Source organism: Pelophylax lessonae (genome assembly GCF_965119305.1).
Source record: "Pelophylax lessonae genome assembly, chromosome: 2".
NCBI classification, from domain to species: Eukaryota; Metazoa; Chordata; class Amphibia; order Anura; family Ranidae; genus Pelophylax; species Pelophylax lessonae.
The window spans coordinates 664,031,135-664,052,510 of record NC_138769.1 but is presented as its reverse complement, the minus strand read 5'-3'; the positions used below and the strand labels follow the sequence as shown (position 1 = coordinate 664,052,510).

Here is a 21,376-nt window from a genome sequence, read left to right as displayed (position 1 = left end):
CTCCGCTTGCCCATCTGCAGGCCCAGGACTGACAGTGGAGGGGAAGAAGAAGAGTGGACACACGTCTGCTCTCCTCCTCTTGCTTTGACCTGGGAAGCGACGTCTCTGATATCACTTCCAGGTCAGGCGATCTGCATTGCAATACATTTAGTGGAGCCCAGAGGAGACATGCAGGGTCTTTTAGACCCTGCATGTCTCATTAACCAGTTCCTATCCGCAGACATCAAATAACGGTGGAGCGGTGCATCCATTGTTCTGGGACGCCGTCATATGATGGCGCACCAGAACTGCCTCTCTCGTGCGCCCGCAGGGGGCGCGCAGAACGGCGATTGTTGCCGCGCTGTGTTGCTGGGTCACGGCGCGACCCCAATCTCGGTTAAAAGTCAATGACTTGACTCTTTACCCATGTGAGCGGCTGTGTCCAATCACAGCTGGTCACATGTAAATGAGGAAGTGCCTTTATTCGGCTCTCCTCGTCTCACACTGTCAGAGTGTGAGGCGAGGAGAGCCGATCAGCGGCTCCTTCTCATAGGGGAGACCAGGACAGGTAATCAGGGCACTGATCATCAGTGCCCTGATTACACAAAAGTGAAAAGAAGTGCCAATCAATGCCCACCATCAGTGCCCACCGTGCCCACCATCAGTGCCCATAATCAGTGCCCATAGTGCTGCCAGTCAGTGCCTGCTCATCTAGGCACTGATGGGCACTGCCTGGCATCATTATGGGCACTGATGGTGCTGTTCATCAGTGTCCATCAGTGCTGCCCATCAGTGCTCATCAGTGCCACCTGTCAGTGCCCATCAGTGCCGCCTTTTAGTGCCCATCAGTGCCACCTCTCAGTGCCCATCAGTGCCACCTATCAATGCTCATCGGTGCCGCCTATCAGTGCTCATCAGTGCCACCTATCAGTGCCCATCAGTGCAGCATATTAGTACCTCCTCATCAGTGCCAGCTCATCAGTGCCCATAAGTGCCACCCCATCAGTGCCCATAAGTGCCACCTCATCAGTGCTCATCAGTGCAGCCTAACAGTGCCAATCAGTGCCGCCTCATCAGCGCACATCAGTGAAGGAGAAAAATTATTTATTTTCAAAATTTACTCATAGAAAATAAGAAAAACTTTATTTTTTTTTTTCAAAATTTTCTGTCTTTTTTCTTTTTTTTTGGTAACAAATAAAAACCCAGCGGTGATTAAATACCACCGAAAGAAATCTCTATTTTTGTGAAAAAAATGATAAAAATTTCATATGGGTACAGTGTAGCATGATCAGGCAATTGTCAATTCAATTCAAAATGTGAGAGCGCTGAAAGCTGATAATTGGCCTGGGCAGGAAGGGAGTGAAAGTGCCCGGTATTGAAGTGGTTAAAAAGAACCTCTCAGCTAAAAATATTCACATTTTGTCCCATATGTGATGAAAAAAAAAAGTTAAGCAAAAATACATTTTTGTTCTTTTGCAAAAACTAAAGTTACACAAAAGGACAAAGCCCCCAACCCCCCCAAATTTTTTGAGTCCCCCCTACCCCAACAAATACACATGTACGAACGTAAGGTAAATGCATGCGCCAGGGGCGCCTATACGCAAAAACATTTATTTCGATACACATGCCGAAGTGAGAGAAAAAATTCTAGCACAAGACCTCCTCTGTAACATTAAACTGATAACCACTTTTGAAGCGTCGGCGATAGAAAATTTAGGGTACTGACGTTTGTCGTCATTTCACGGGCACACACAAATTTAAAGTGAAGTTCCACACAAAAGTGGAAGCTCCACTTATCTGCTCCCCCCCCCCCCCCTCCGGTGCCACATTTGTCATCTTTTGTCCCCACTTTCGTGTGTCTCTGCCGCGGCAAAGTCCCTTTGGAATTTCGACCTCCCCTCCCCCTTTCTCCGCCGCCTGGCCAGTTAGAAAGTGCAGCGTGCTTGGTGCATGCGCAGTAGGGTACTGGCTGTGAAGCAGAAAGGCTTCACTGCCGGTTTCCCTTACCACAAATGGCAGCCACAGCACCCAAGAGCCGACCTGAAAATCAGCTGGGGTTCCGACATTGCGGGATCCCTGGACAGGTAAGTGACCTAATATTAAAAGTCAGCAGCTACAGCATTTGGCGGAACTCCGCTTTCGGTTTGACATTTTGGGTATCTTTTTAAACGGTGCAACCTCGTTTTTTATATTTTACCAGATTTGTGGGTGGTTTATTGCATTTGTTTGCCCTCTGCTTTCATAAAACATACGTATAATGTTTAGGGGTTTTATGCATGTGTGCAAAAAATGCAAAAACGGCTTTGGCAGAGCAGACTTCAGTCCAAAATAGGATACAAGTTAACAGCACATTACATATTATAAAGTTGTTGCATAGAAAAAATAACAAAACCAGAAATTTCAGCAATTATCATCTTTAATGCAGAAATTCCCTCCATAATACTTTTTTTCTGCCACCAGATGTCCTCAGTAACTGGCCAGTATAGGTGAGACCAGGCCCAAATCCAGCCTTGGACTGGACAAAAAAGAGGTTCATTTTTTTGTCACTCTGCATTCCCCTCCAATCAGCAAGCTTCTTTTAAGCACATGAACTGATTGGCTCCTTGTATTGTTTCTTCCTTGTATACTCCAGCCTTGCTGTACAGGGACTACGAGAGGCTGATACCATTTCAAATTCGGGTATTTATACTGCCTGCATGTAAAAATGACATAATGCTATATACATAAATGCAGAGCTGCATTGATTTCTGTCTTTTATATCTGCCTAGATTGTGCTAGCTTATCTACTGTGCAATTTTTACATTTTTTGGTACACATGTTAAAATCTGCATTTTGTACTAGAAGTGCCTTTAAATCCTAAACAATTGCGTATTTTCTGAAAGCAGAGACCCTGAAGAATAAAATAGTGGCAGCTGAATTGTTTTATGTAAAATGCATATTTTCAGGAAACAATACACTTAAACTAATTCTATTGCAAACAAACAACTTATATAACCTTTTTCATGAGGTTGTATCAAGTAAATAGATGCCAAACACGTCAAGCCTAAAAATAGTGAAAAACGATGGGACCCAAAACTCTTTATAGGCAACACTTTAAAAACCTTTACAGGTTATCAGTTTAGAGTCAGCCATGAATTATGGCACCAAAATTATTGCTCTACCTCCAGCGGTCATGGTGATACCTCACATGTGTGGTGCAATTTATACATACACATGCATACTCTATGCTGTGCGTTTGCATAGGGATGAAGAGGGGGCTTTTACATTCTTTTTATTATTTTTCTTACAACCTATTTTTAACTATTTTTAATTTAGTTTTTTTTTTTAACTTACACCTAACAGCTAATAAACCCCTTCGTCATAGCATTGGGCAGGAGACAAGTCTTCTTCATGAATATTTTAGAGGTCTACGAGACCACCAATGTCTCCCCTGCAGCTAATGAAGCACAGATTGTGGTTCATTAACTGCAAACATAGCTACACTGGCCGGGGAATGGCTTCCTGGTTTATTAGTAGAAGGAGGAATCCGATGTTCCCCCGATCACCTCCTCAAAGCTCTCAAAGCTTCCCCCATTTACACCCCGGCTCCCTAGAGGAACAGGAGTACCTGGGAACCACCAGGGGTGCCACTGGTAAAGGAAGCGTTTTTTTGCACCTTCAAAGCCCCGTAAAAGGACTGAAAAGCCCTTCACTGACTTTAAAAATCAATATCAAGTTCATGGCTGCAGCAACAATCATGAGCTTTCTTAGAAGTAGAACTAAGTGCCGGTTCACACTGATGCGATGCGGGAAGGCTGCGAATTCGCAGCCTGTTCCCGCATCGCACACGCACCCCAGGCAGTTCACACTGCCATATGCGATACGCTGGGGGTGTCAATGTAATCTTAACGACACCCCCAGTTTGATCGCATATCGCAGTGCGATCGTGCAGTTCGCACAGGATCGGATCGCACAAGTGTGAACCGCTGTGCGATCCGATCCTGATGCGGCTGCAAAAATGCCTCATGTGCGTGTTTGCTGCGGGTGCGATGCGAATTTAACCATACAAACTGTATGGCTAAACTCGCACCGCACAGCCGATCGCATGTAATGTCGGAGCAGTGCGCTCCGACATTACATGCGAACCCCGCACACGCAGAAGTGTGAACCGGGGCTAAAGGCAACATTTTTTTTTTTACTTTTGGATGGAGTGGAGAGGGATTAGAACATCTGTCAGTTTTTATTGCTGTCTGTGCCCCCGTTAAAGAGATTCAACCCCTCAAATTGTGCTGGGTGCCATTATCATTGAAAGTGAAAGTAAAAGAAAATCCCCCAAATCATGGGTTGTCCCTAGAAAAGTAATAGAGGGGAAATCGTCCAATGGGGTCACTAGTTCTGATGACCTGGGGGTCCCCAAAGGAATTACCAAACATTTGCAGGGATTTCCTCTAACTTCCTGTTTGGCTATGGGACAGGAAGTGAAGGGAAATCTCCGCAATGGGACACAGATAGCAAAAAAAAAAAAACAATCTGACAGGGGTTATAACCCTCCCTTGCTCTATCCAAAATGAAAAAAAAAAAAAAAATTTGTTTATAGTTCTACTTTAACCCTTTAAATATTATGATGTTTAAAAGTATTCTTGTAGTCAAGTGGTTGTAGGCCATCTTCTAGAAGGGATCAGGGTGGCTGTAAAGCTACCTGATCACTTCTATAGCCCTGCTTGGGGTGCCCCCTTCCTCCTTTGAGCCCCCTCTTTTCTATGATTGCTGGGCTCAACTGCTTTTCCTGGGAGGAAGAGAGGAAAGATCCCTGGTGCTGCACATCCTTTGAGTCCTACGGTGGTATGAGAGAGACAACTTCAGCCTGGGCTCCAGACAGCTACGCCCCCAACATATTTCGCTGCCCCCCCTCCCCGGATCTTATTCATGGGGATCAGGGAGTTCACTGTACTCCAATGGCCTCCACGGTCACCAGATCTCCATCCAATAGAGCAACTTTGGAATGTGGTGATTTGCATCATGGATATGTAGCCGGCAAATCGGCAGCAACTGTGTGATGTCATCATGTCAATATGGACCAAAATCTCTGAGGAATGCTTCCAACACCTTGTTGAATCTATGCCATGAGGAATTAAGGCAAGAGGGGGTCCAACCCAGTACTAGCCAGGTGTACCTAAAATAAAGTGGCCAGTGAGTGTATATCGAAGAACTGGGGAAAGTGCAGAGGTCAACCAGTGCTGATATGAGGCATGGAGGAGCTCAGCTATGAGGAAAGATTAGAGCAGGGATCCTCAAACTACGGCCCTCCGGCTGTTGCGGAACTACACATCCCATGATGCATTGTAAAATTTTGACATTTACAGCCATGACTAGGCATGATGGGAATTGTAGTTCCTGAAAAACTGGAGGGCTATAGTTTGAAGACCCCCGAATTAGAGGAACTGAATTAATTCTCTCTTGAGAAGAGGCAATAGGGGAGATATGACCACCATGTATAACTACATAAAGGGTCCATATAGTGAAGAATTATTCACTTTCTGGTCATTGCAGAAGACAAGGGGGCACTCTTTATATCTGGATGAAAAGAGATTTAACCTTCACATTTGGAAAGACTTCTTCTAAGTAAGAGCTGTGAAAATTGATATAAACTTCCCCAAAAACTAGTTCTGCCCTACTCAGTAGATTTGGTTTAAAAAGAGCTGGATGCATTTCTAAATGCACAAAATATATAATAACTGGAAATCAACACCTATAGGTAATAACATCAGAGATTGTTGATCCACTGAATATCTGATTTTCTAGTGGGGGGGGGGGGGGGGGGGTCAGTAAGGATTTTTTACCCCCCACTTGAGCCAATTGGACCATGCTTTATAGTTGTTTTTTTTTTTTGCCTTCCTCTGCATAAACTGAGGACATAGGGTTCTGTATATGGAAGTTTTATTTATTTGTGTCTATTGGTTTAGCTATATGGATTTGATTCTAATGCCTCATACACACGCAACGATTGTCGGCCGACCGATCGGCCGTCTTTTGTCCAGTGTTGTTGTGTTGGTTGAAATGTGCTCTAGACTGCACACAAATTTTCTCGGCCAACAAAAACCAACTTCAGAAGTGATGTCATGTGATGGTTAACTTTCCGTGTGTTTTTTCTTCTCTGAGCATGCCCAGTCTTGCTCATCAGATTTATGTCTGCCGAAATCTGTATTTACTGACGGAAAATCGGCCGTTGTGTTGACGGCCAACAAAAATTTTATAGCCTGCACACCAGATTTTGTTCGGCCGAAAAGTTGGAGTCGGTTGTCGAAAGCATCATACTAACAAGCCGAAAATCGGCCGGTAGGATGTTGGCCGAAAATTCACGGCCAACTATCGATGCGTGTGTACGAGGCTTAACTCTGCAACTCCGAAGTGAGCCAGTCTGAGCCTTTCTGGATTCAGAGCTTTAAAATCCCAACAAACAGAGATCTGTAAATAGGCAGAGTACAGAGGAGGCATTAAAGTGATTCTACAAGACCTTGATGCCTTCATAAAGAGTACTTCTCTTGCCCAATGTACTATCACATTGGTGCATCTGTAAAAACAGCGATTGCGCGGAACATCTCAGCGCACACCAGAGTGATAGGAGTAATAATTCTTTGTGTGCGTGAAAAACTAAAAAAAAAAAGAAAAGAGTAATTTTATTAGCTTCTTAAAAAGTTTTTTTTTTTGTAATAAAATTTGAGTTGGGTTATGATACGTGGTCAGTTTGTAGATAGAATTCTGCAAAAGTGAGCCAGGAGATGAAAAACTAAAAGTAAGTTTATTGCCATTAATAATGAAGAACCAGAATTAGGTTACCTGTAGAAAACATGATCCCTACTTCCATGTGACAGACATCTGTGTGAAATGTGACTCGAGGAAAAAGCATAAAGACAAAGCCTAAGGATATCGGTATGGGATGAGAGCTTAGGAAGTACTCCGCATACTACAGTTTAAGGCTAGGTTCACAAACTAGAGACCCCTCCTCACACACACACATTACAACCCCTCTTCAGCCTTCTTTGGAGCTTTTTAATGTGTGTTTGTAGGTATGGTTTTTTCAGGCATTTTCAGAATTTGGTGTTTTTGTTTTAGACAATGTAGAGTTAGTTGCTGGGAGAAGCAGAAGCAGGAAATTGTGTGAAAAATGATATTTTCATGTGGTTTTCAGGCTCTCCAAAAAGAACAATTGAGTACTGTCCGTGATCCTTTATATTATTGCACTAACATGTTGATGATTGAGTGATCGCTATATCCATTACATTTTCATCTTATGGACAGAAAGTGAAGAAACTAAAATAAATTCTTAAGATTTTCCTCACCTGCTGTCCATATGATGAAAATGTCATGGATATATCGATACTATCTATATGGCTTTTGTTGTATGCTTTTCAGGAATTTGTGCTCTAGGTCAGCCATAAATAGGTTCCAAAACGTCATAAAGATCAAAAACACACGACTCTGCCCCAAAGAAGTGCATGCACCTTTCCGAGTTTCCAGTGACACGATGCTCAGGTGTGACTGGGAACCATCATTAAATATCACGGAAATCTTCATGTTGAGCATGGAAGGGCATAGGGTTTTGTAGTTTGTGGGGGTTCTGTAATTTGTGTGTGTGTGTGTGTGTGTGTGTGAGGGGGGGGGGGGGGGCTTCTGTACATTCTTAGGGGGGTCTCTAGTTTGCTTGGGGGTTAATATGTTGGGGGGGTTGTAATTTGTGGTTGGGGGGGATGGGGTGAGGTGCTGTAATGTGTGTGGGTGGGGGAGGGGGGTGCTGTAAGTTGTGTGTGTTTGTGTTCTCTGTAGTTTGTGGAGGAGTATATGTGTGTGTGTGTGTGGGGGGGGGGGGGTATGTATTTTGTGAGGGGGGAGGGGTTGTAATGTGTGTGTGTGAGGAGGGGTCTCTAGTTTGTTAGGGGAGTCATTTGTGGAGGGAGGTTCTGTAATGTTAGTGTGTGTGTGGTGGGGGGTCTCTGGTTTATTGGGGGTTCGGTAATTTGTATGTGTGTAGGTGCGGGGGGGGGGGGTCTGTAATTTCTGGGAGGGCTCTGTATTTTGTAGGGGGGTCTCTAGTTTGTTGGGGGGGGTGTAATTTCTGGGGGGCTCTGTAATTTGTGTGTGTGTGGGGGCCTCTGTAATTTGTACGGAGGTCTGTTTGTGTGTGTGGGGAGCTCTGTATTTTGTGAGAGGAAGGGTTCTGTAATGTGTGTGTGGGGGGGGTCTCTAGTTTGTTGGGGTGTTAATTTGTTGGGGGGCTCTGTAAATTGTGAGGGGTGACTCTAGTTTGTTTGGGGGTTAATTTGTTGGGGGCTCTGTATTTTTTAAGGGGTGTCTCTAGTGTGTTGGGGGGGCTCTGTAATTTGTGAGGGGTGTCTCTAGTTTTTTTGGGGGTTCTGTAATTTGTGAGGGGTGTCTCTAGTTTGTTGGGGGGCCTCTGTATTTTGTGAGGGGTGTCTGTGGTTTTTTGGGGGTTCTGTAATTTGTGAGGGGTGTCTCTTGTTTGTTGGGGGGGCTCTGTATTATGTGAAGGGTGTGTTTAGTTTTTTGGGGTTCTGTAATTTGTGAGAGGTGCCTCTAGTTTGTTGGGAGGCCTCTGTATTTTGTGAGGGGTGTCTCTAGTTTGTTGGGGGGTTCTGTAATTTCTGAGGGGTGTCTCTAGTTTTTGGGGGGACTCTGTATTTTGTGAGGGGTGTCTGTGGTTTTTTGGGGGTTCTGTAATTTGTGAGGGGTGTCTCTAGTTTGTTGGGGGGTTCTGTAATTTCTGAGGGGTGTCTCTAGTTTTTGGGGGGACTCTGTATTTTGTCTGGGGTGCATCTAGTTTGTTGGGGGTTATGTAATTTGTGAGGGGTGTCTCTAGTTTTTTAGGGGAGTCATTTGTGGAGGGAGGTTCTGTAATGTTAGTGTGTGTATGTGCGGGGGGGGGGTCTGTAATTTCTGGGAGGGCTCTGTATTTTGTAGGGGGGTCTCTAGTTTGTTGGGGGGGGGGGTAATTTCTGGGGGGCTCTGTAATTTGTGTGTGTGTGGGGGCCTCTGTATTTTGTAGGGGGGTCCCTAGTTTGTTGGGGGGGGGGGTAATTTCTGGGGGGCTCTGTAATTTGTGTGTGTGTGGGGGCCTCTGTAATTTGTACGGAGGTCTGTTTGTGTGTGTGGGGAGCTCTGTATGTTGTGAGAGGAAGGGTTCTGTAATGTGTGTGTGGGGGGGGGTCTCTAGTTTGTTGGGGTGTTCATTTGTTGGGGGGCTCTGTAAATTGTGAGGGGTGACTCTAGTTTGTTCGGGGGTTAATTTGTTGGGGGCTCTGTATTTTGTAAGGGTGTCTCTAGTGTGTTGGGGGGGGGGGGCTCTGTAATTTGTGAGGGGTGTCTCTAGTTTTTTTGGGGGTTCTGTAATTTGTGAGGGGTGTCTCTAGTTTGTTGGGGGACCTCTGTATTTTGTGAGGGGTGTCTGTGTTTTTTTGGGGGTTCTGTAATTTGTGAGGGGTGTCTCTTGTTTGTTGGGGGGGCTCTGTATTATGTGAAGGGTGTGTTTAGTTTTTTGGGGTTCTGTAATTTGTGAGAGGTGCCTCTAGTTTGTTGGGGGGCCTCTGTATTTTGTGAGGGGTGTCTCTAGTTTGTTGGGGGGTTCTGTAATTTCTGAGGGGTGTCTCTAGTTTTTGGGGGGACTCTGTATTTTGTCTGGGTGCATCTAGTTTGTTGGGGGTTATGTAATTTGTGAGGGGTGTCTCTAGTTTTTTAGGGGAGTCATTTGTGGAGGGAGGTTCTGTAATGTTAGTGTGTGTGTGGTGGGGGGGTCTCTAGTTTATTGGGGGTTCGGTAATTTGTATGTGTGTATGTGCGGGGGGGGGTCTGTAATTTCTGGGAGGGCTCTGTATTTTGTAGGGGGGTCTCTAGTTTGTTGGGGGGGGGTAATTTCTGGGGAGCTCTGTAATTTGTGTGTGTGTGTGGGGGCCTCTGTAATTTGTGCGGAGGTCTGTTTGTGTGTGTGGAGAGCTCTGTATTTTGTGAGAGGGGGGTTCTGTAATGTGTGTGTGTGGGGGGGGGGTCTCTAGTTTGTTGGGGTGTTCATTTGTTGGGGGGCTTTGTAAATTGTGAGGGGTGTCTTTAGTTTGTTGGGGTGATCTGTCATTTTTGAGGGGTGACTCTAGTTTGTTCGGGGGTTAATTTGTTGGGGGCTCTGTATTTTGTAAGGGGTGTCTCTAATTTGTTGGGGCTTCTGTAATTTGTGAGGGGTGTCTCTAGTTTGTTGGGGGGTTCTGTAATTTGTGAGGGGTGTCTCTAGGTTGTTGGGGGGCCTCTGTATTTTGTGAGGGGTGTCTGTGTTTTTTGGGGTTCTGTAATTTGTGAGGGGTGTCTCTTGTTTGTTGGGGGGGCTCGGTATTTTCTGAGGGGTGTCTTTAGTTTTTTGGGGGTTCTGTAATTTGTGAGAGGTGCCTCTAGTTTGTTGGGGACTCTGTATTTTGTGGGGGTTCTGTAATTTCTGAGGGGTGTCTCTAGTTTGTTGGGGGCTCTGTACTTTGTCTGGGGTGCATCTAGTTTGTTGGGGGCTCTGTATTTTGTGAGGGGTGTCTCTGTTTGTTGGGGGTTATGTAATTTGTGAGGGGTGTCTCTAGTTTGTTGGGGGGGGGGCTCTGTATTTTGTGAGGGGTTTCTCTAGTTTGTTGGGGGTTCTGTAATTTGTGAGGGGTGTCAATATTCTACCTTGTTAGTGGTATATAACCCTCGCGCCACTGGGTGTGATGGGCCTAGATATTACTGTATCAATTATTTATATTGTTTATGTGAGTTGCAGCAGCTGAAGAGTGGGTTAGTGAATTGATAAATTGACCTCTGAAAGAGAAGCCAGCCTCAGCGCTTGCCTCAGTATTTTTACTCAAAGTGAATAAGTGCTATCAGTGCATGTAAAAATCAATATTAATAAGCATAAATGCAACAAATTCATTCAGGTTCATGTGCAATAGTGCAAATAAATTACTATAGTGCTTGATGCTTATAGAGGGAATATGCAAAAGAACTAATAATAGCGTAATATCAAAATATCAAGTGCAATCAGAATATACCAAAGTGCTTGTGCATAAAAGTGAATATGCAAAAGGTCTATGTTGGCAGAAACAACAAAAATGTCCAAAAAATGCTAAAGTGCAAAGTGCTGGAAAAAGTGCTCTTCCCCTTCAGCTTGCGAATGAGCTGACTTCCATCTGTGAGACGTGCTACACTTGTGAAAATGGTTGGGCCACTCACCAGGTAAGATGGGTCCTGACTGCCATATAGCAGCACGACCATATACCGCTTGTGTGATCTCCCCCACTAGGTTTCACTGTAGTGGATCTGATACGGTTGCTCAGGCTTGAACCTGCAGACTTCCTAGATCTTCTTATCACCAATGCAGGCATGCAAAGGAAGCAAACGGACTCCTGATGGTGTAGTATTTCCAAGAAAATAAAATGTTATTTCCCATCCAGGGTATCACAGATAAAATGGTATAGGCATTAAAATCATATAAAACCGTGAAATCAGTACCCGAATAGGTGACCGCTACGAATGCGGGTAGGCTAGAGTGGTAAAGCGTGTGCCTTCCGGTTTCTTTGGTATATTCTGATTGCACCATTGCACTTGATATTTTGATATTACGCTAGAGGGGTGCCTCTAGTTTGTTGGGGGCTTCTGTAATTTGTGAGGGGTTTCTCTGGTGTGTTGGGGGGCTCTGTAATTTGTGAGGGGTGTCTCTAGTGTGTTGGGGGAGGTTCTGTATTTTGTGAGGGGTGTCTCTAGTTTGTTGGGGGGCTCTGTAATTTGTGAGGGGTGTCTCTAGTTTGTTGGGGGGCTCTGTAATTTGTGAGGGGTGTCTCTAGTTTGTTGGGTGTTCTGTATTTTGTTAGGGGTGTCTCTAGTTTGTTGGGGGCTCTGTATTTTGTGAGGCATGTCCCTAGTTTGTTGGGGGGAGGGGGTTTCTGTAATTTGTAAGGGGTGTCTCTAGTTTGTTGGGGGGGGGTTCTGTATTTTGTGACGTGTGCCTCTAGTTTGTTGGGGGGTTCTGTATTTTGTGACGGGTGCCTCTAGTTTGTTGGGGGGGGGGGGGGGTTCTGTATTTTGTGAAGAGTGTCTCTAGTTTGTCGGGGGGGGGGGGGGTCTGTATTTTGTGAGGAATGTCTCTAGTTTGTTGGGAGTTCTTTATTTTGTGAGGGGTGTCTCTAGTTTGTTGGGGGGTTCTGTATTTTGTGAGGGGTGTCTCTAGTTTGTTGGGGGGTTCTGTAATTTCTGAGGGGTGTCTCTTGTTTGTTGGGGGCTCTGTATTTTGTCTGGGGTGCATCTAGTTTGTTGGGGGCTCTGTATTTTGTGAGGGGTGTCTCTAGTTTGTTGGAGGGGGGGGGTTCTGTATTTTGTGAGGGGTGTCTCTAGTTTGTTGGTGGGGGGTTCTGTATTTTGTGAGGGGTGCCTCTAGTTTGTTGGGGGGTTCTAAATTGTGTGAGGAGTGTATCTAGTTTGTTGGGGGCTCTGTATTTTGTGAGGGGTGTCTCTAGTTTGTTGGGGGGTTCTGTATTTTGTGACGGGTGCCTCTAGTTTGTTGGGGGGTTCTAAATTGTGTGAGGGGTGTCTCTAGTTTGTTGGGGGCTCTGTATTTTTTGAGGGGTGTCTCTAGTTTGTTGGGGGGTTCTGTATTTTGTGACGGGTGCCTCTAGTTTGTTGGAGGGGGGGGGGGGGTTCTGTATTTTGTGAGGGGTGTCTCTAGTTTGTTGGTGGGGGGTTCTGTATTTTGTGAGGGGTGCCTCTAGTTTGTTGGGGGGTTCTAAATTGTGTGAGGAGTGTATCTAGTTTGTTGGGGGCTCTGTATTTTGTGAGGGGTGTCTCTAGTTTGTTGGGGGCTCTGTATTTTTTGAGGGGTGTCTCTAGTTTGTTGGGGGCTCTGTATTTTTTGAGGGGTGTCTCTAGTTTGTTGGGGGCTCTGTATTTTGTGAGGGGTGTCTCTAGTTTGTTGGGGGCTCTGTATTTTTTGAGGGGTGTCTCTAGTTTGTTGGGGGCTCTGTATTTTTTGAGGGGTGTCTCTAGTTTGTTGGGGGCTCTGTATTTTTTGAGGGGTGTCTCTAGTTTGTTGGGGGTTCTGTAATTTGTGAGGGGTGTCTCTAGTTTGTTGGGGGTTCTTTATTTTGTGAGGGGTGTCTCTAGTTTGTTGGGGGGTTCTGTATTTTGTGAGGGGTGTCTCTAGTTTGTTGGGGGGTTCTGTAATTTCTGAGGGGTGTCTCTTGTTTGTTGGGGGCTCTGTATTTTGTCTGGGGTGCATCTAGTTTGTTGGGGGCTCTGTATTTTGTGAGGGGTGTCTCTAGTTTGTTGGAGGGGGGGGGTTCTGTATTTTGTGAGGGGTGTCTCTAGTTTGTTGGTGGGGGGTTCTGTATTTTGTGAGGGGTGCCTCTAGTTTGTTGGGGGGTTCTAAATTGTGTGAGGAGTGTATCTAGTTTGTTGGGGGCTCTGTATTTTGTGAGGGGTGTCTCTAGTTTGTTGGGGGCTCTGTATTTTTTGAGGGGTGTCTCTAGTTTGTTGGGGGCTCTGTATTTTTTGAGGGGTGTCTCTAGTTTGTTGGGGGCTCTGTATTTTTTGAGGGGTGTCTCTAGTTTGTTGGGGGTTCTGTAATTTGTGAGGGGTGTCTCTAGTTTGTTGGGGGCTCTGTATTTTGTGAGGGGTGTCTTTAGTTTGTTGTGGGCTCTGTAATTTGTGAGGGTTTCTCTAGTTTTTTTGGGGGCTCTGTATTTTGTGAGGGGTGTCTCTAGTTTGTTGGGGGGGGGGGGTTCTGTATTTTGTGAGGGGTGTCTCTAGTTTGTTGGGTGTTCTGTATTTTGTGAGGGTGCCTCTAGTTTGTTGGGGGCTCTGTATTTTGTGAGAGGTGTCTCTGGTTGGTTGGGGGGTTAATTTGCTAGGGGGGCTATGTATTTTTTGAGGGGTGTCTCTAGTTTATTGGGGGGGGGGGGGTTCTGCTGTCATTTATGGGAGGGCTCTGTAATTTGTGTGTGTATGGGGGGGGCTGTAATTTATGGGGGGGGGCTGATGGTTTAGTAATTTGTATGTGCGGGGGCTATATATTTTACTTGGGGGGGGGGGGTTGTTGGCTGTTTACTGTCTCAGTACTGTGGCTGTGGTGGGGTAGTCTCTGTACTATTGGGGGGTCTGTGTAATAATGTGTGAGAGGGCTCTTTACTAATTCTGTAATTTGTGTGTGTGAGGTGGGGGTTTTTCTTTTTGTGTGGTGGGGGGGTTATAATTTGTTTGGCAGGTTGTGTAATTTGTGTGTGTAGGTGGGGTGGGTTCTGTAATGTGTTTGTGGAAAGGGGGGGCCTCTGTACCAGGAGAAGTTTGGGGTGTTGGGGATTACTGTATGAGGCCCCGTATATTACACACATATACTGCACATGTATGACAGAGATATGAGAGTCACACATCTCCCTCCTCTCCGCACACACAGCACACACATCGCTGCTGCTAAGGCACCAAGGTGAGAAAGTAGGCGGGGGCGGAAATATTCGCGCTCGGATTGGCTGCAGGTCTCGGGGGCGCGCCTGTGTTGTTCTCGCTCCTGGAAGCGCGCCTCGGTGCAGCAGAGCAGCTGGGAAGACGGTGAGTGACGGCGGGAGGAGGATGATGATGATGAGGATGATGATGAGGATGATGATGGGACCCTGAACCTTCGGACCAGACCAGTGTGAGCAGGTGAGAGTGAGCCCCCCCTGTATACAGCCGTGTACTATACTATACACCCCCCCTGCACCATCCACTGCATGAACAGGCTGAGGAGCCACACATTGCGATGGTCGGTGCTGGGATGGAGGATGAAGGATGGGAATGGGACAATACAAGGGTCAGCTCAGATCCTTATAGGAAGGAGACCCCTAATATAGTGCGCAGACTGGGGGTGACCTGGACTGCCATTGCTAGTCCTATAAATGCTGATGGGCTATTAAAAAAAAATGATATATGTATAATATGTGTATTACAGCAATTTTATAGTGTGTGTATATATATATATATATTAAATGTAAATGGATGCATTGATCTTCACGTATATTCCTGTGAATCCATAATACAAGGTGCCATCTGATGTTTAAGTTGTCTCCTGCATCTGGCGCGGTGGTGAACGCCTGCCTGGCGGTCGGTGCCCTGTAGACGTGGAGAGGTATTGATGTTTCATGGATTGTTTTGGTGACATGTTCATTGAATTGTGTCTTGGTAAGGAGCGGAATGACTATAGAGGATTCCCCTGTGGGTCGTCATGCTTGTCTCCTTATTTCTTAAGCCAATGCGTACAATTTCTGAAAAACCAAGCCAAGACAAAGGGGATCGCTGTTGCTCATAATAACCAATCATATTTGTTGTTGCATTTGAAAGCATACACCAGATTGGCCTCTATGGGTCACGGCTCCAATATATATATATATACTGTATATAATATACATGTATTTATTTGTGCTTTCTCTACTGCAGATTACAAATTCTTACATGTGAAGGCTTCTATTTTCTTTTTTTTTAGCTTTCTTTCCTTAATTTTCATCTGGTGATCCAGCCAGCAAGTCTGTTGCTTTTCACAGCACAAACTCTCCAGCAGAATGTATCAGTATACATGGATGACACAAACCACTTAGGCTCCATTCACACCTGGGCGTTTTTGAGTGTTTTTCAGCTCCAAAAACGCTCAAAAAAAACGTTCCAAAACGCCCAACAAGTAAAACCCCATTCATTTAAATGGCCCCTGTTCACATCTGAGTGTTTTGCAAAACACCTGTAGCTGAAAAAAGTACATGAGCTTCTTTTTGGGCTGATTACCAGCGTTTTTGATAGATGTCAATGAAAAACGCCTGAAAAAATTGCGGTAAAAATCGCGGTAAAAACGCGGTAAAAAACGCTACGCTCAAGTGTGAATGCAGCCTTAGCTCTGGCAGGGGTGATATTTAAAGAATAGCTCTAAATGTTCTCATTCAAAAACTTTATCCCAAAAGGAACATAAAATAGTTTGCTGTAACTGCTTATAAAGTGTGAGCTGGAGTTTGGCTCCTTTGTTAGTATATCTAAATCCACTAATACATTTAACACCCCCCTCACCCCAGACTGAGAAAACTGCTGTTCAACGGTGCCCCTGTGCCCATCCCTCCTGAGTGGGGACACTCGAATACAATAGGTGTGTTACTGGCCAGATCACCAGGTGAAAAAACCAAAGAGAAGAAAATGAATGCAGCCCCCACATCTAATGATTTGTAAGCTCCAATTTATTACATTTTTGGTTTTGCATTTAATACCGCTTTCAATAGTCTTGAAAAACAGAAATAGATGTAGACGTAGACCTAGATGTAAACATGCATGTGATGCATACTTCTCAGATTCCATTTAGGTCTATGGAGCCCAAAATGTGATCCTACCCCAGAGAAGTACCTGTTCCTGTACCCGTACATGTTCCGTAACTGTACCACTTTCTGTATCTGCTTCTGTTCCTGTACCTGTTCCTGTACTTTTACTTGTTCCTGTGCCTGTTTCTGTACCTGTTCCCATACCTGTTCCTGTACATGTTCCTGTATCTGTTCCTGTACTTTTACCTGTTCCTGTACCTGTTCTTGTACCTGTTCCCATACCTGTTCCTGTATCTGTTCCTGTACTTTTACCTGTTCTTGTACCTGTTCCCGTACCTGTTTCTGTTCCTGTATCTGTTCCTGTACTTTTACCTGTTCCTGTACCTGTTCTCGTACCTGTTCCCATACCTGTTTTCCTGTAGCTGATCCTGTACCTTTTCCTGTACCTGATCCCGTACCTGTTCCCATAGCTGATCCTGTACCTGATCCCGTACCTGATCCCGTACCTGTTCCTGTACCTGTTCTCGTACCTGTTCCCATACCTGTTCCCGTAGCTGATCCTGTACCTTTTCCTGTACCTGATCCCGTACCTGATCCCGTACCTGTTCCCGTAGCTGATCCTGTACCTGTTCCTGTACCCCTTCCCGTATCTGTTCCCGTGCCTGATCCCGTACCTGTTCCTGCACGCCTTCCCGTACCTGATTCCGTACCTTTTCCTGTACCTGTTCCCGTACCTGTTTCCGTATCTGTTCTTGTACCTGTTCCCATACCTGTTCCCGTATCTGTTCCTTTACCTGTACCTGTTCCTGTATCTGTTCCTGTATCTGTTCTTGTACCTGATTCCGTACCTGTTCCCGTACCTGTTTCCGTATCTGTTTCCGTATCTGCTCCTGTACCTGTTCCTGTATCTTTTCTTGTACCTGTTCCCGTACCTGTTTTTTTTTTGGGGGGGGGGGTGGGGCACCTGCGTGTAAATGCTATTACAGTTAGTTAAAGTGAAACTTCTCTCTCCCAATCAACATTGATTATTATTACATCATATTTACTTGTTTTAAGCTTTTTTTTTTTTTACATTTCTTCAGTTACTTTGTGGTTTCTTGCCTAGGCAATTGGTATAATACATCCCAGGAGTCTTCAGGAGGGGAGGAGAGGTTTTCTCAGCTGAGCACACACCCCTGCATGAATGTCTGAGCTAAGGGCAGATGGATTCCAGGAAGTAAATGCTACATGAATCATTTGCCTTTACTCAAGGTGGTCGCAGCTAGAAGTGCTAGAGGGGTGTTTTTCAAAGTGATTTCCCAACAAAATAAAGAAAGGAGACATGGATGGATGGGGGAGTTTTTTTTTTATATTAAATATATGAACAAAATAGTGTTTTTGTTTGTAGTGCACAGATGCAGGGAATGTCCACTTTAAAGTAAAATTCCAGGCAAAAGCAAACTTCTCTTAAAATGCTCCCTCCCCCTCCTAACACCTCTGCTGAATAAGCTGTGTAAGTAAGATCTGTATACTTACCTATTTTCAGGCTGCTCCTGTGCAGTCCTGTGATCTCCCCTGTGTCAGCCAGTGGAAGCTGCAGGGGAGAGGAGAGAACGCTCAATGATGGCTGGTTATGCCTTGGAGTGGTAGGCTACCTACGGCTCATTCATTTTCAGCACTTTCTCCTCTCCCCTGCAGCTGCCACTGTCTGACAGAGGGCAGCCAGATCACATGACCGGACCGGAGCGGCCTGAAAATAGGTAAGTGTACAAATCTTTTCTTACACATGGTAGCGAGGAGGGGGAGCATTTTTAAGACTAGTTAGGTTTTGCCTGGAATTCTCCTTTAACTACAGCAGAGAAAAGTCAGGCCTTCTTCCCTGCCAGACAGGGCTGTACTGTGTTTATGAGCTGTGTAAATCTCAGGACTGGATGGACAGAAATAGAAATGGTTTGACAGGTAGAACAGCTCCCATGTATGTATTTCAGAGTTCACGGTAGAGCTGCATGATTACTTGTTAAAAAATTGCAATCTTGATTCAACCCCCCTCACTATCCTAATCCAGCATTTCCACAATTCATACAGTGCGGAGCCGTTCCCTGCTTACTCACAGCTGACAAAAAAAAAAAGAGCCTTGGGCAAATGTTTATCAGCTGTAGAGCTTAGAGATAACTATAAACATTGTATCATTTGGTTCTTTTAGATCAAAGGGATGAATTTCGGTCTGTAAAGACTAAGGCTGGCCATACATGGGTCGAATTTGGAAAGAATTTTCTTATCTAAGAATTTTTGTTAGAATTTCGCACCATTATTGGGGTGCAGCAACGGACAATTTTTGTATGGCCATTGAATTTGAGTGATGGCGCATGTTGGAAATTTTTTCAAAAACAAACGATTTTCTCATTCATGATGGGAGAATCATGTGAGAAATATAATCGAAAAAGAAATGCACATGAGTGCAAGAAGAAAATTCCCGAAAAGAAAAGAAGGTTCCCAGCTACGAAAATTATTTATTTAGCAACACGAGGTGAAACTGAAGACTTGGTTGGTCGAATTTCATTGGTGGCACCATCCAATCACAGAATGCACCACATTTCTGATTTTCGAAAGAAAGTTAATTTGGAATTCATATATACCAAGGGAAAAGGGAAGAAAAAACTGAACCTCAGGAAATCACTCAGAGCCGTTTCGGCGTATGAGGGTGTGACATATAGTGTATATAGTCTATTTCCTCAAAACCAGCAGCATATAGCCTGTGGGCCAAGCAACTATTTAGAATATGAAAAAACAAATAAAAAGAAAAGCAGTTGCAAAATATGGCTCCAACAAAGGTGAGGTATTTTAAACAGCAAAAAACTTTATTAGAGAAAAATAATTGAATAAAAATTCAAGCAACAACATCAACACTTAATGAAATGGTATTTACAATTAACCCACTGACATGGAGATAAAATCATGTATTGGGTCCTGTCTTGTGAAATGCCGCTGCTACGCTATGATCAGACTCCACCCACCACCCAGATGGCACATGTGGAAATCAACCTAATGATTAGGTCAAGAGATTATCATGGAATTAACCACCCTTTAGTTTGTAAATATATGTATGTATATACAGGGGCCACTTCCAGATATGTGTAGTTACCCAGCTGGGAATAATGATCAACTTGGTGGTATAAAAGACTCAGTCCATAGTAATGCAGGGATTTCCAATAATGACCGCTGGATGCAGGGTCCTCACACCTATGTCGGTGTAAAAGGCAGTTGCTCTACCACAAGCTCACTCTGGCAAATGGATATGTAATTATATGGCTTCACTTTCCAAAGTCTTCCAACATCATATAGACAGAGACACAGCAGTAGACACCATATAAAGCAGCACGGACATGGCTTAAAGCAGACAGACAAACAGGCGAAGCAAGCAAACAGACAGCTTGAGGCGGTGATTCAGCGTATACGATCTGATATTGAGACAGTATCTGTGTCTGAGCGATCAGAGCACCTATAGAGTGGAATGTCCTCTGGTCTGTGGGTATAACAGTCCGGGATAGGTGACTGTGCTCACTGATAGACACATGTGGTATATCTCAGATAATGCGATCAGCCTTTCGTGCAGTATTGCAGTATGGTCTGTTATATAAGTACCGCCAGGGCTGACAGGTACACAGACATAAAGCGACAGGAACAAAGCCGGTTACTGACCGTATGAGTCGTGTAAGTCCATATGGTTTGCGCTGCGCACAGTCTGTCAATTGCTAGAGGATCAATCCACGGCCGGACCTGCCCATGGATTGATCCTCTAGCAATTGACAGACTGTGCGCAGCGCAAACCATATGGACTTACACGACTCATACGGTCAGTAACCGGCTTTGTTCCTGTCGCTTTATGTCTGTGTACCTGTCAGCCCTGGCGGTACTTATATAACAGACCATACTGCAATACTGCACGAAAGGCTGATCGCATTATCTGAGATATACCACATGTGTCTATCAGTGAGCACAGTCACCTATCCCGGACTGTTATACCCACAGACCAGAGGACATTCCACTCTATAGGTGCTCTGATCGCTCAGACACAGATACTGTCTCAATATCAGATCGTATACGCTGAATCACCGCCTCAAGCTGTCTGTTTGCTTGCTTCGCCTGTTTGTCTGTCTGCTTTAAGCCATGTCCGTGCTGCTTTATATGGTGTCTACTGCTGTGTCTCTGTCTATATGATGTTGGAAGACTTTGGAAAGTGAAGCCATATAATTACATATCCATTTGCCAGAGTGAGCTTGTGGTAGAGCAACTGCCTTTTACACCGACATAGGTGTGAGGACCCTGCATCCAGCGGTCATTATTGGAAATCCCTGAATTACTATGGACTGAGTCTTTTATACCACCAAGTTGATCATTATTCCCAGCTGGGTAACTACACATATCTGGAAGTGGCCCCTGTATATACATACATATATTTACAAACTAAAGGGTGGTTAATTCCATGATAATCTCTTGACCTAATCATTAGGTTGATTTCCACATGTGCCATCTGGGTGGTGGGTGGAGTCTGATCATAGCGTAGCAGCGGCATTTCACAAGACAGGACCCAATACATGATTTTATCTCCATGTCAGTGGGTTAATTGTAAATACCATTTCATTAAGTGTTGATGTTGTTGCTTGAATTTTTATTCAATTATTTTTCTCTAATAAAGTTTTTTGCTGTTTAAAATACCTCACCTTTGTTGGAGCCATATTTTGCAACTGCTTTTCTTTTTATTTGTTTTTTCATAATTTGGAATTCAACCCGTGTATGGCCTGCCTAAGACTTTTTCTGACACTTGTTGCTTACAAGGTAAAATTGTTATTTTTTTGCTAGAAAATGACTTAGAACCCCCAAACATAATATATATATTTATTAGCAGAGACCCCAGAGCAGTGTTTTTTCAACCTTTTTTCAGTCAAGGCACCCATTAAAAAAAATCGACAATCTGGAGGCATCTTTTAAATTCATGGACAGTCTCAATTCACTCCATTCTAAAATGTAAAATCTATTTTAATAGTTTTACATATTGCAGCAACAACCACAAGTCCAAGTAGGACACCCAACGTTGGAGGTGA

The 21,376-nt window shown here is 44.5% G+C and overlaps 2 protein-coding genes across 3 annotated transcripts in view; one reads left to right on the top strand and one right to left on the bottom strand.

Annotated features, from left to right (window-relative positions):
• LOC309548235 (hydroperoxide isomerase ALOXE3-like) overlaps positions 1-21,376 on the bottom strand; it is a gene marked incomplete at both ends in the record, with an annotated part of 173,004 nt that overhangs the window by 114,073 nt on the left and 37,555 nt on the right. Inside the window, one exon of the mRNA XM_082248187.1 lies at positions 16,680-17,259. Within this exon, the coding sequence (XP_082104313.1) occupies positions 16,680-17,259 (580 nt within the window). The remainder of the gene's footprint in view (positions 1-16,679; positions 17,260-21,376) is intronic.
• The window catches only part of ELMOD1 (ELMO domain containing 1), a 235,826-nt gene continuing 228,979 nt past the window's right edge, over positions 14,530-21,376 (top strand). For both annotated transcript variants that reach the window (XM_082244719.1, XM_082244717.1), the window contains exon 1: positions 14,530-14,667. The gene's annotated coding sequence lies outside the window, so the exon portion shown is untranslated. The remainder of the gene's footprint in view (positions 14,668-21,376) is intronic.